This window comes from Prinia subflava, chromosome 11, assembly GCF_021018805.1.
Source record: "Prinia subflava isolate CZ2003 ecotype Zambia chromosome 11, Cam_Psub_1.2, whole genome shotgun sequence".
NCBI classification, from domain to species: domain Eukaryota; kingdom Metazoa; phylum Chordata; class Aves; order Passeriformes; family Cisticolidae; genus Prinia; species Prinia subflava.
This window is the reverse complement of record NC_086257.1, coordinates 8,555,545-8,567,487: the sequence shown is the minus strand read 5'-3', so window position 1 is coordinate 8,567,487 and position 11,943 is coordinate 8,555,545. Positions and strand designations below refer to the sequence as shown.

Genomic DNA, 11,943 nt, shown 5'->3' with positions numbered 1-11,943 from the left:
CGGAGCAGCCCCGCGGCCGCCCGGGCGCAGTGTCACGGCCCGGGGGGCGCGGCGGGCGGCGGGCGCGGGCGGGGGGCGGAGGGCGGCCCGCGGGCAGCGCGGGGGGCAGCGCGGCGGGGCCTGGCGGGAGCGCGGCGCAGGCGCAGCGCGGGCCCGGGCCGCCATGCCGACCGTCAGCGTGAAGCGGGAGCTGCTGTTCCAGGCGCTGGGCAGGAGCTACAGTGAGTGCCCGCCGGCCCCGCCGCGCATCGCCCGGCACCGCGCACCGCCCGGCACCGCGCCCGCCGGGCTGCCAGCGCCGCGGCCCCTGCGCCGCTGCCCGCCCCGGCCGGGGCCAAGCCCTGAGCGCGCACGGTGCCGCCGGCCGCGCCCGCTGCGCCCTGCGTGTCCCGGGGCTGCACCGGGACTCCGGGGAAGCTCAGGCTGCAGAGCGCCGGTGGCTCCTCTGCCGCCGGCTCCTCGCCAGCGCACGGCACGCCAGGCACAGCCATGTGTGACCCCTGGCCCCTGCAGCCCATTGCCCCTGCAGCCCATTGCCCCTGCAGCCCATTGCCCCTGCAGCCCATTGCCCCGACACGCGCTGCTTGAGCCCAGATCTCTCGGGAAGTCGCGACCACGCGTCTCCACATGGGTTTCTGGCTGGAGTGTCACTGTCTGTTTTAGGATTTGGTTAAACGAAGGAGAGAAGAGGGGAGGGCAGGCAAAGCGAGCAGTGAATAGCGTGGGCTATTCCGGCTCGGGAAGCAGATTTAAGAACAGCTCGGCTGAAGGAGCATTCAGGACATGCAGTGGTTTAGACCAGACGGGAGCTGAGGCTCTTCACACAGCCCGGTGCAGGTCTGCACTGTCACATCGGGGCTGTGTAACTCACGTGTTACAGCGCGGTTGATGCAACCTCCGTAGAACAACCTGACTGAGCAGAATAGGAGCACTTGGCAGAAGCTGCCCGGTTATTCCCTTCTGGTTTCATTATCTGTTCAGGCCAGAATTGCTCTGACAGACTTGGCTGAGGAGCTCTCCCTTGTGACTGTCAGAATAGCATGTCAATAAATCAAGTATGTACTAAAGAAGCTACTACTCAGATGCAAATATAAGGAAAATTATTTAAATTACTGTTACCTTTTTTAAATCCACAATAGCATTTGTTATCTTGTTTGAAAACATTCCAAACTCACACACAAAAATCGGGTCTGAGGTCTGCTAATTAACCAAAATTCACCTTCTTCCTTCCCAGCGGATGAAGAATTTGATGAGCTTTGCTTTGAGTTTGGTTTGGAGCTTGATGAAATTGTAAGTAATGTTTTTATTCTTGCTTATTGAGTAGATGGAGCACATTGAAGCACTGCTTTTGTTTCCAGCATATCCCCTGGTACGGTGTTGTAATGGATTGCATTAACGAAGGTGTTTTGTGTCTGGAATAAGACCCTCAGACTTATAAAAGTTACTGCTTTGGAAGCAGGAGACTCCAGGGTGGCATATTGCAGTACTGGAGGTCAGCACTCTGTGCTTGATCTTCAGTCACAGGCACTATTTTATTTAGCAGCATAAATATGGCCACAGAGCATGTATTGATCATATTTTACAATATCTGTTTGGCTTTGTTTGATAGGCAGTCATCTGTGCAATATCCACCAAAAATGTATTTGTCCTGGACATTGTTACCTGAGTTGTAACTAATTTATATTTCATGTTTTGATTTAGATTCTGTATTTCTGGAGATTTGCTAGCCTTGATAACTCTACTCATGCAAATCTTGTTCAAGTAGACCTGTTTTGCTTTTGCCATTTAATTTTAATTTATTGACCTTTTAATGACGTTTATCAAAAGGCATCTGGACATCATGTGTTATGCTTTATTTCAGAATGAATTTGATTATGACAAGTCATTTGCCAACCTGTTGCCAAAAGTAAGGTCTCAGATCTCTGCTGGCATCTGACAGCCTGGACGTTCTTGCTTCTATGTTTTTTCTTAAAACTAAAATTTTAATACTGAATTTTTCTTTTGGTACACTGCTTTACAGTTTCTGAGTTTGATGTTTTATGTAATTTCTTGTATTTGGTGTGTCCATTTGCTGTATAAATGCAAATTACAGTGTTAAACTTCTAATTAATACAGTTTCTCCTATCATATCATTATCATATGCTGTCAATATTAACATATATCAGGTCAAAACGGCATTTTTGCATAATTTCAGACATCTGAGAAGGACATTATAAGTAAAGAAAAAGGTGAAGAAAAGGCAAAGGGTGCATCTGATGTTGTTCTCTACAAAATTGATGTTCCTGCCAACCGCTATGATCTGCTTTGCCTGGAGGGGTTGGTCCGAGGACTGCAGGTCTTTAAGGAAAGGTAAGGCAGAGTTGTGAGTTTTCTCTGTTGTTTGTTATTTGTTGAAATAGGTCCATTTCTGGTCCCATATTTCAACAAATAAAAACAGTAAACAGAACTTCCTACTTGCTGGGATATGGAGTAGGATTATGTGTGTAGCTCAGATTCATCAGGTGTTCCTCTGTAGAGGATGTACTGCATAGCTTAAAAAGACTAGGCTAGAATGTTATTGGGTTTTGTAGCTGTTCTAAAAAGTTTTCAATTGCTGTTCCATTTGAGACTTATTCTCTGTAAAGAACTGCAGAGAAACTTCCTTGTGACCCTTTGTAACAAATACCAAAACAAATAATTTATTTCCCTTTTCTGCAATGACTTTATGTTGCTGAGTTATTCCTTTCTAGTTCAGTAATCTGTTTATCATCCCATAATAAACAAATTTTGCACGGTTAGCTAATTACATGCCAAGAAACATTACCAGGAAAGATTTCTACATATAATTGTTGCTACATTTGTAGAGTTTCCTGCGTTTCAGCTACAGACTTACTTCTGGTTTTGTTTTAGGATAAATCTCCCTAGGTTCGAAAAGATAATAGCAGCTGAGGGTGAAGGTCAGAGGCTGATTATCACTGAACAGGTAAAAGTGTTACTGCACCTTTGTAAATGTATTGAGAGTTGCTGAAGCAGCAAGATCCATATCAGTACGATTTTGTAAGAGCAGCGAGACGGGAAATCTTATTTGCAGAGCAAGAGCTTAAGAAATTTAAATGTCTCTACTCCTTGTGATCTGTTCTTAGGAATGAGGAGGGGGAGGAACAATAGGCAAATTGTTTTGGGTGAACCTAGTAGCAGTTCAAATCAAAGTTTCAGATGCAGCTGAAATCCAAGTTTCAGCTGCTCTCTTGAAATCTGCATGCTGTTGGACATTGCAGACTGCCCAGATCCGGCCGCACGCCGTGGCTGCCGTCCTCCGAAATATAACTTTCACCAAGGACCGCTACGACAGCTTCATCGACCTCCAGGAGAAACTGCACCAGAATATCTGCAGGTTAGTGCTGAACTTTAAAGTGTGCAGTGTCTGTGTGTATGATTGTGTCCCATGCTAAGAGTGCACATCTCTGTTGCAGAGAGGCGTTATGGTTATGCCAAGGAAAACCTTCTGTAGGAGCTCTCTTGCTCCTTCTCGTTTCCTTGCCTGTTCTTGTCTGCTGCCAGTATTGTTCAACATAAATACCTGTTGCGGTTCATTCAACAGTTGAGACAGAAGTGTTTAGCAACATTCCTATTGGATTTGCCTTGACAGTTGTGTTCTTATTTGTAAGAATATTTATTAAAATGTTATTCATCAAATAATTTCTAGGCTTTTCAAAATTATCCTTCTGCTTTTTCAGTAGGCTTTGTGAATACATAGAAGTATAGAGCATCATACTCAAAGAAACTCCAAGTATTACTAGTAAAAACATTAATTTGCCTTATTTATTTCTAGGAAAAGAGCATTAGTAGCAATAGGTACCCATGACTTGGACACCATCACTGGTCCATTTACTTTTACAGCCAAAGCACCTTCTGAAATTAAATTTAAGCCCTTGAATCAATCCCAGGAGTACACAGCCTCACAAATTATGGATCTGTATAGGGTAAGTAGAATTTTTCAGATTTGTTGCACTAAATGAAGAAGATAAATTTCCAAGGCTAAATATCTGTTGTATCCTTGTTATTAAAAGTTGTTCTTACAAATAAAACACAGTTATCTTCTGTAGCTTAACAGCCAGTGAACATTCCATATTTTGCTTATCATGAGCAATGCATAGTAATATTTTATTTTTATTGTCTGTGAAAGATACATTGCAGTATTTTTGGGGCTAAGAGCAACTCTGAGAATGCGTTTGGTAGAAAACTTCTGTTTTATCCACATGAAGATTGCTTTTCATGATGCTCTTAATAATACTGTAAAAGGCTTGTGTATTTATCTGCACATAAATATTTGGTGTACAAGGGTAGGAAAAACTTCAGGTAGATATTAGCAGGTTTTTTAACATTACCTTCATTTGGCCAGTTTACTTGGGGAAGATGTTGGATTATTTACTCAACTGTGTATTAGGCAAGCATAGCTGTGTAAAAGGCTCAAGTTAAGTCTGGCACTGCTCCTGGCTCAGCATCCTGATAAAACCAGGCAAATGCTAGGAAAAGAGCCTATCAAGTCTGATTTTACAATGTTTATGTGGGCCAGTGCCAATGTCAGTATTTGAAAATGATGCTATTTATCAGTATCGTTACAGTATACAGCCCGCTGGAACACACATACTGGCCATAGAGACAAGTCCTCAAGTAGCTCTGACTGAAGAGTAAGAGAGCTCAGAAACAAGAGAGACTAAAAGGAATTTAGGGTTTTGATACAGTACATACTTATGTCATTAGAACAAATGTAAATTTTGAAGCAAATTTAGGTATAAATGTGTCAGTATCCAGCAATTTATAACTAGAAGTATTGCAATGCTAATTTTTATCACTTCTAAGGAGAGTTTCTATAGACTAAGGATATTTGACAGTGTTTGTCTGCTGTGGTGAACAAGGGTATCATTTGGACAGCATGGCCTACCCATATTTGAGAAAATCCTTAAATACTCTTCAGCCCTTCTGAAGAAAACTAAAAATCCAGTTCTCTCATTTCAAACTTTTCCTGCTGCTGGGAGCAAACACCCTTTGCTAGTAAAGTACCTAAATCTAACCCAATCCTGCCCACCTTCAAAATTCCCATTAATTACTCACCAAAGGATTGTGTCTCTGTGGAAGTTCACCTGTGAACTGAAGTGAAACTCAGGCTGTGCTTTGTTTCTCCAGACTGACAGCCACCTTCGGCACTATTTGCACCTGATTGAAAACAAGCCACGTTATCCTGTCATTTATGACAGCAACGGGGTTGTTCTGTCCATGCCACCAATCATCAATGGTAAGATGAATATGTGACTGCTGTGTACTGTTACTGCTGTTTTGTGTCTGACAGAAACACTGATGTGTCATAAGGATTATTATGTTTTCTTAAAATTGTTTCAGTTACAATTTCATAAAGTCTTTACTTCTTTCAGTTTAAAGGTAGTCAAATTTTTTGCTCACTCCCTAGGCTGCTAGTGTTCCTTTTTCTCACCTTCATCAGAAGGGTGTAAAAGTCCTACTGCCAGCTCTGCATTGAGCTTCTCATAATCCTCACAAACTCAATAAAGTTCCTTGTGGCAGGAACCTTTGTTAGGAAAGCATTTTGTTTAGCTAAAAGAAGCTTGCAAGGAATTGTTTTGTAAACTGCAACTTTGTACTCCATTTTATGAGGTCACAGCTGGGAACTCCAGCAATGGGAACTAGTTTTTTTTATCACACCAAGTGATTTCAGGAGACTTGAATTGCTTAAAAAGAATAATTTGGTCTAGATTTTTTTTGCATTGTTTCTGTATATGGGTTTCCTCTGAGTGCAAAAGAAACCATGGGTGATTTTTGAGAACCAGATTTACTGAAGCCATTTAATGGCATGGCAAAAATTACTCCTTAAAGAAGGATAATTCAGTATACCTATATACTGAAATACAGGTCAAGAATCAGCGACCAATAAATCTGCAGTGATAATCTCTTTGGATGTGTGCTTCCTAATAGACCTTGTCCAGCTAACCCAATGTTCATAAAAGGCAGCTCAAACTCTGGCAGAGACTGGTAACAGTAACTGTTCTAAATTGAAAATGATCTCAACCACTGTGCTTGATCTTCTTTGTTAGGCTCATTCCAGCTTGGGGGTGTTCCATGTATAAGCACTGCATATTGTTTATATTTTATCAATTAAAAAGGCTGAGCTGAATTTAGCATCTGCCTCTGCTTTAGAGAGCAGTATCTAAGAGAGGCTTCCTGGTCAGAGGTGCTTTCCAAACAGATAATGCAATGTAAACATCTGTATTGGTTGTCTGGATTATCTACAAGCACTGAAATGAAGGCTTGTGTTTGCTTTGAAGCGAGTCCAGAGGTGCTGAATGCATTCCATGTGCAAAGAGATACAGCACAGCTGTGAGGGAGTGCAAGATCCCTCAGTGCTGAGATCTCTGGTGCACCTAACCTCCAGTCTGGCTGCGACCTAATTTCTCAGACAGGAAACTAAAACAGAGAAGCTAAGTCAGGGTCAAACAAAGGAAGCAGGAATGCCCATGTGTATCCAAGTGCTTTCTGTGGCTCTGGTGGGGTGCATCTGCATTCAGGAATGGTGCAAGGAAAGGCAAGAAGGACAAATAGGCTGGATTTGGCATGATCCCACAGGGTTCTAGGACTGTGAATGCCCATTCCTGCATTCCACGGTTCCCAGCCATGGAATTCACTCCCATCTGTACCTAACAGGCAGAGGGAGATCTCTGTACAGCTGCCCCAGAGTCCTTGTCCTTGCTGACAGACCCCACTTTCATAGGGAACCAGCTTCTGGGGGCCTGCACACCCAGTTTGCTAAAGGGACACTTCAGGTGCTTCTTCCAGACAAGAAAACCTTTGAGTGCAGCAGGGATGTGCTTCAGTGCACACATCATAACTCCCAGTACAGACAAAGCAAATTCACACCCAGAAGGGACCCGTACTAGGACCTAAATCACTACTGTAGAGCAACCTATGGGGTATCAGCAGGCAGTGGCAGGACACCACAGAATGGCTATTGATAGTCATTAGTCTAAATCACTTTTTAAAAACCATTTCATTTGTTCCTGCCCAAGGAATTGGAATATATCACACGTGATGGGAATGTGGGACTAAACCCAGGGAAGATGGGATGCTGGGGCAGTGCAGAGCCCTTTGCTAACAGCAGATGGCCACTCTTCTATTAGCTGGCTTTTCCAGCTGAGTGCCGGGATACCTGTGGATCCCTGTGTCTTGCAGTGTAAACCATAAGCCAGTCAGTGTGTCTGATCTGCCTTTTCCCTTTTATTTGATTCATAAATTCATAAATAAAAAGAGCTGCTATTCTGCCAACAGCTGTGAATGTTGGTGCAGTAGATAGTGGCTTTTTTTAAGCTGTTGAAGATGACAATGATCTTTCTGACATAAAATGAGTCTGTATCAGTGCCATTGCAATAAAACTAACCTTTCTTAACACATTTTTGTTTTCACATGTTTTAGGAGATCATACAAAAATAAGCCTAAATACCAGAAATGTGTTTATTGAATGTACAGGCACAGATATTACAAAGGTAAATTAATCTTTCCTGCTTTTTGATATGCTTTAGTATAATTGTTTTCCTTTGGATAATAGAGCTCCAATACAAAGACCTACAACAACAAGGCATTTACTGTGTGGAGCCACTTCCCGATACAAAAGCTGTAGGACTTCCCTGGAAACAGTTTCAAGCTTGCTCTATAAATAGCATCGTGTTTTCCCTGAATTTTGATTTTACTATATCTTTATGGTGGCACTAAGTGTTCAGCTTGTATGAGAAAATAATTCAAGTAAATTACAGACTTTGTTCTTTTTGAGCACTTTTTCTAAATCTGAAAGGCTTAGAAAAGTTAAATTTACTAAGAATTCCTGTTTTGGCAGAATACTCTTTGTAAATTGTCTCCTACTGAAAATTTGGGCTGAGGGAAGAAAGACAAGGATTTTTCTATTTAGTTATCTTTATCAAGCAGGGATGCTGTGCAAATAATTGCTAAATTCAAGTCTGTCTGTATGCAAATTCTGTAACTCAAAGCTGAAGCATGAAAGCTGAGGAGTTATAATTGCCTGTTCTTGAATATAGGTTGTGCATTCATTGATAGTTTCCCTAAAGTGTGTAACTTGATGCTTAAGAACAAAACTGCTTTTAACTTACCCTACTACAAAACAGCATGTTAATAACACAAATAAATATGCATGTTGGGGAGTGGCTTCTAAGCAAACTAATAAATAACTATTTCTTGCTACTGCTTATCTTGATAGTAAAAATAAATATAGCGTTGTTCTGTTTATGTGAAGGAAATGACACTGTCAGGCATCAAAAAACTCTTTGTGGATTGAGAAGTTAATCTGAATCTCATTATTACATTTCATTATACTAATCTCTTAAAATATTAACTGTAAACCAAAAAAAATTCACAAACAAGGTTATTTGATAATGTATTGCTAAACAATGCAGTCCTTCAGTCTCTCCATTCTTACTTGAGCTTCAGTAAAATGACTAATTAGACAGAAGGTTATGAAGACCTAGCTCCAAATGGTAATAAAAACCCTGTGTTTCTAAAGAACAGAGTTTAGAAAAGATCACACAAAGGCTTCAGAACCTTGACAACCAAAGATTTTCAAGCTTTTGCACAAGTGTCTGCACCACAAGGGAAATATTTTTTAAAATTCAATCTAGTATTCTATACTGCTAGGAAATTAGAATAGAATGAAGAGGGTGTAAGATGAGATCTTTTCCCTGGTTTTTGTTAAGGTATTTTGTCTACTTCAACACAAGTAGATGGCAGATTTCAATGTGATTTTTATGTTTGTTTTGTAGGCAAAAATTGTTCTTGATATTATAGTCACGATGTTCAGTGAATATTGTGAGAAGCCATTCACGTGAGTATAAATCTCCAGGCAGAGGGACATTACATTTGGGCCATGTGTTAAAACCAGTTTTACCTACATTTTTCTGTCTCTCTCAGTGTTGAAGCAGTGGAAGTGGTTTATCCCAACGGAAAGAGCCACATCTATCCGGTAAGCACAGCACTGGCATAGCTCTGTGTCCTTAGGGAGAGGGCTTTATTTACTAAAGTCTGGTAGGAGTGAAATTGTTGTCTTTTCCTGCAGCAGCATGTGCTGGTTCTGAGGTGTAGTGTAAAACCCAGCTTAGCACTTTCTCTGTATTACAGTCAGAACCTCTTCTAACCCCATGAAAAATAACTCCAGCTCCAGCTTCTCCGTGTCTAGGAAAGTCATTCTGAAGCTCCACTGAGTTAGGATGAGATTAAAAATACACTATTATGGTTTAGAGTGCCTGTGATAGGAACTTTTTCAGGAACAAGTAAAGATTGCAATCAAAGGTCATCATTTGTGTCTAAAGCTTCTAAAACCTATGTGTTCCAATCAGGAAAAATGAGTGCAGGAAGAGGTCCTTCAGCCTTAAGCTTATGGACAACTGAAGTCAGCCTCAGTGTAATGTACTTATCAGATCTGGAAGCTCAAATGCCCTTCAGTTAAAATAACCTTGTAAAGCTGCATTTTTCAGTCTTTCACTTTACAGACACCAACTATGTAAAGGTCTAAAAGGCAGAACGTTGACTACAAGTTCAGTTCAGAGCCCCAGACAGACCTCTTCACAGTAATGGAGTCTTACATTTTTATTCTCTTAATAAGTATAAAGAAAGCAATTCCTCCTGTTTCCTGAAAGTAACTGAAGACAGATCTGGTTGAGTTCATAAAATCAGATTTACCAAGGGAATACAAACTGTTTAGAGGGAAAGAAACTTATTTTTGCTGAGAGGTTTTCTGATGTTATTTTAGCTTTTTCTTTTCACAATGTCAGTTTTAATCACCAGAGGAAAGATGATGATTCCTGAAAAGATATCCAACAAAACAGAGATCTCTGCAGTAACCAAAGCAGCTTCCCTAGATAAACTAAAGAAAAAAATCCCCAAGTTTCAGATGCTATGTTTTTTAAGGATTTGTATATCAAGAAGTTTAGAAACACACGAAATACATAAATACATACAAAGTAACTGTCTTAAATATGTTGCACGCTTGCTCAGTAAAATACTGGTAGGTATTTGTGTGCCAGTAAAGAAATAGAAAGTTTTCCTTCCTTTTCCTCCTGGAATTCATTTGATCTGTACAAGACCATGAGATCTCATGCATGACCATTCTGTGCTTTAGGGCTTTGACTTAGGATGAACTGCTTAGCAGAAACTTTCAGGGACTCTGTTACTTACATTTATCAGAAATTATCGGAAGTTTCAATAACAGGGATTTCATGCTCATTCACCCTTCCAGCTTAACCAAGAACAGCTTTTGCATCACATACTAGAGTATATTTTCAACAATCCTGTTAACTTTAGAATGCTAAATATAGCCTAATGTTCCATGTTTGTCTTCTGTGGGTGTCATCTTAGAATGCCAATTAGAAGCTAGATTCCTGAGACTGCATCCTCTTAGGTGGAAATGGCAGGCACTGTGTATGCTTAAAATCTTTGTCTTTTTAGGAGCTGGCTTATCGAACAGAGAAGGTGAGACCTGAATACATTAACAAGAAAGTAGGAATCAGGTGTGTTACTGCAAATGAAAACATAGTTTTTATTAACCATGACATGGGTACTAGAAGATATTGATTATTGCATTGTTTTAAAAATGTTTAGACTGTATGATTTTTTTTTAATTTATCAGAAATTCAGGGGTTACCTTGGGTAATTAGATTGACTCTGTAACAGGAGTCTCCTGCTGTCAGGGAGTGTTGCAGTTTAATATAAAATGCAATCCCACAAGGGAGAGTGAGTGATTCTTTATGGCTTCACACAACTTTTATGAAGTAAAGGAAAATGACTGTCTCATGAGTGGGAATCTGAGCTGGTTCTGTTTGAATGCTGAGTCTGTGTACAGTCTATAAAGCACTTGCAGATTCTTCAGGATACGAGGCAATTCAGAAAAACATTGATTACTTTACAAAGTGAATCAGTATAGTGCAAAACCCATAAATTATCACTCTCTTGTTTTGTTTCAGTGAAACTCCATCGAGCCTGGCAAAGCTGCTGACCAGGATGTGTTTGAAGTCACACGTCACAGAGAATGGGAACCATCTAGAGGTTGAAATCCCTCCTACCAGAGCAGACATTATCCATGCCTGTGATATCGTAGAAGATGCAGCAATAGCTTATGGTTATAACAACATTCAGATGGTGATTCCGAAAACGTACACCATAGCTAATCAAGTAAGATTGCCCCTTCAAATGAGTGCTCTGTTGTCAGTAAATGACTGCTGCATGCCAGAAGGGCTTTGGGGGAAACAGAACCTAGGAATTAAATATTTTGACATGCTTTGCCTTGAGAAGTATTTACCATGGATGGGATACAAAACAGATGCCCCACTGATTTGAATAAGTCTAAGACCAGTGGTTGCTGGTGCTTGAAGAAAAGCAGGGTTTAAGTAGGGAACCCATATTAAATCTCTAATTAGGAGATTCATTTCCTTAGGCAAGCCTAAAGGCAGCTGGCTAATGCTTTCAAAAATTTTAAGCACACAAGCATATTCCCTCCCTAGTGAATTCACCATCGTGTAACAGGCAGAATCACCTCGGGAAAGAATATCAAAAATGCTTCTAGATAAATGCTTTAGAAGCTGAAAACTGTTTTGTTTCATTTTAGCTCCCCCTCAATAAGCTTGCAGAACTTCTGAGACTGGACTTGGCAGCTGCTGGATTCACTGAAGCGCTCACTTTTGCCCTGGTATATTACATTGATTTCATATTTTTCTTAATTGTGTATTTGAATAGTGATGCAATCAAAACGGCAGAGGGTGGTCTGATATGTTGTTGGATAAATGTACCAGTATCATCCAGTACTGTTTTGGCAGCTGTTTGTTTACTAGGGCTTTGGAATCACAGTGTCATATTTGGTGAGTTTGTAGGTCAAAGAAATTAAATGAGTCACTGTTAATG

At 40.8% G+C, this 11,943-nt stretch overlaps 1 protein-coding gene across 1 annotated transcript in view; it reads left to right on the top strand.

Moving 5' to 3' along the window:
• Positions 1-102: 102 nt before the first annotated feature.
• Positions 103-11,943, top strand: part of FARSB (phenylalanyl-tRNA synthetase subunit beta) — a 37,252-nt gene continuing 25,411 nt past the window's right edge. The window contains exons 1-13 of the mRNA XM_063408319.1: positions 103-221; positions 1,235-1,290; positions 2,195-2,349; positions 2,890-2,962; positions 3,258-3,373; positions 3,812-3,962; positions 5,167-5,275; positions 7,459-7,529; positions 8,814-8,875; positions 8,962-9,013; positions 10,495-10,556; positions 11,010-11,217; positions 11,651-11,731. Of these exons, the coding sequence (XP_063264389.1) occupies positions 164-221; positions 1,235-1,290; positions 2,195-2,349; positions 2,890-2,962; positions 3,258-3,373; positions 3,812-3,962; positions 5,167-5,275; positions 7,459-7,529; positions 8,814-8,875; positions 8,962-9,013; positions 10,495-10,556; positions 11,010-11,217; positions 11,651-11,731 (1,254 nt within the window). The 5' untranslated portion in view covers positions 103-163. The remainder of the gene's footprint in view (positions 222-1,234; positions 1,291-2,194; positions 2,350-2,889; positions 2,963-3,257; positions 3,374-3,811; positions 3,963-5,166; positions 5,276-7,458; positions 7,530-8,813; positions 8,876-8,961; positions 9,014-10,494; positions 10,557-11,009; positions 11,218-11,650; positions 11,732-11,943) is intronic.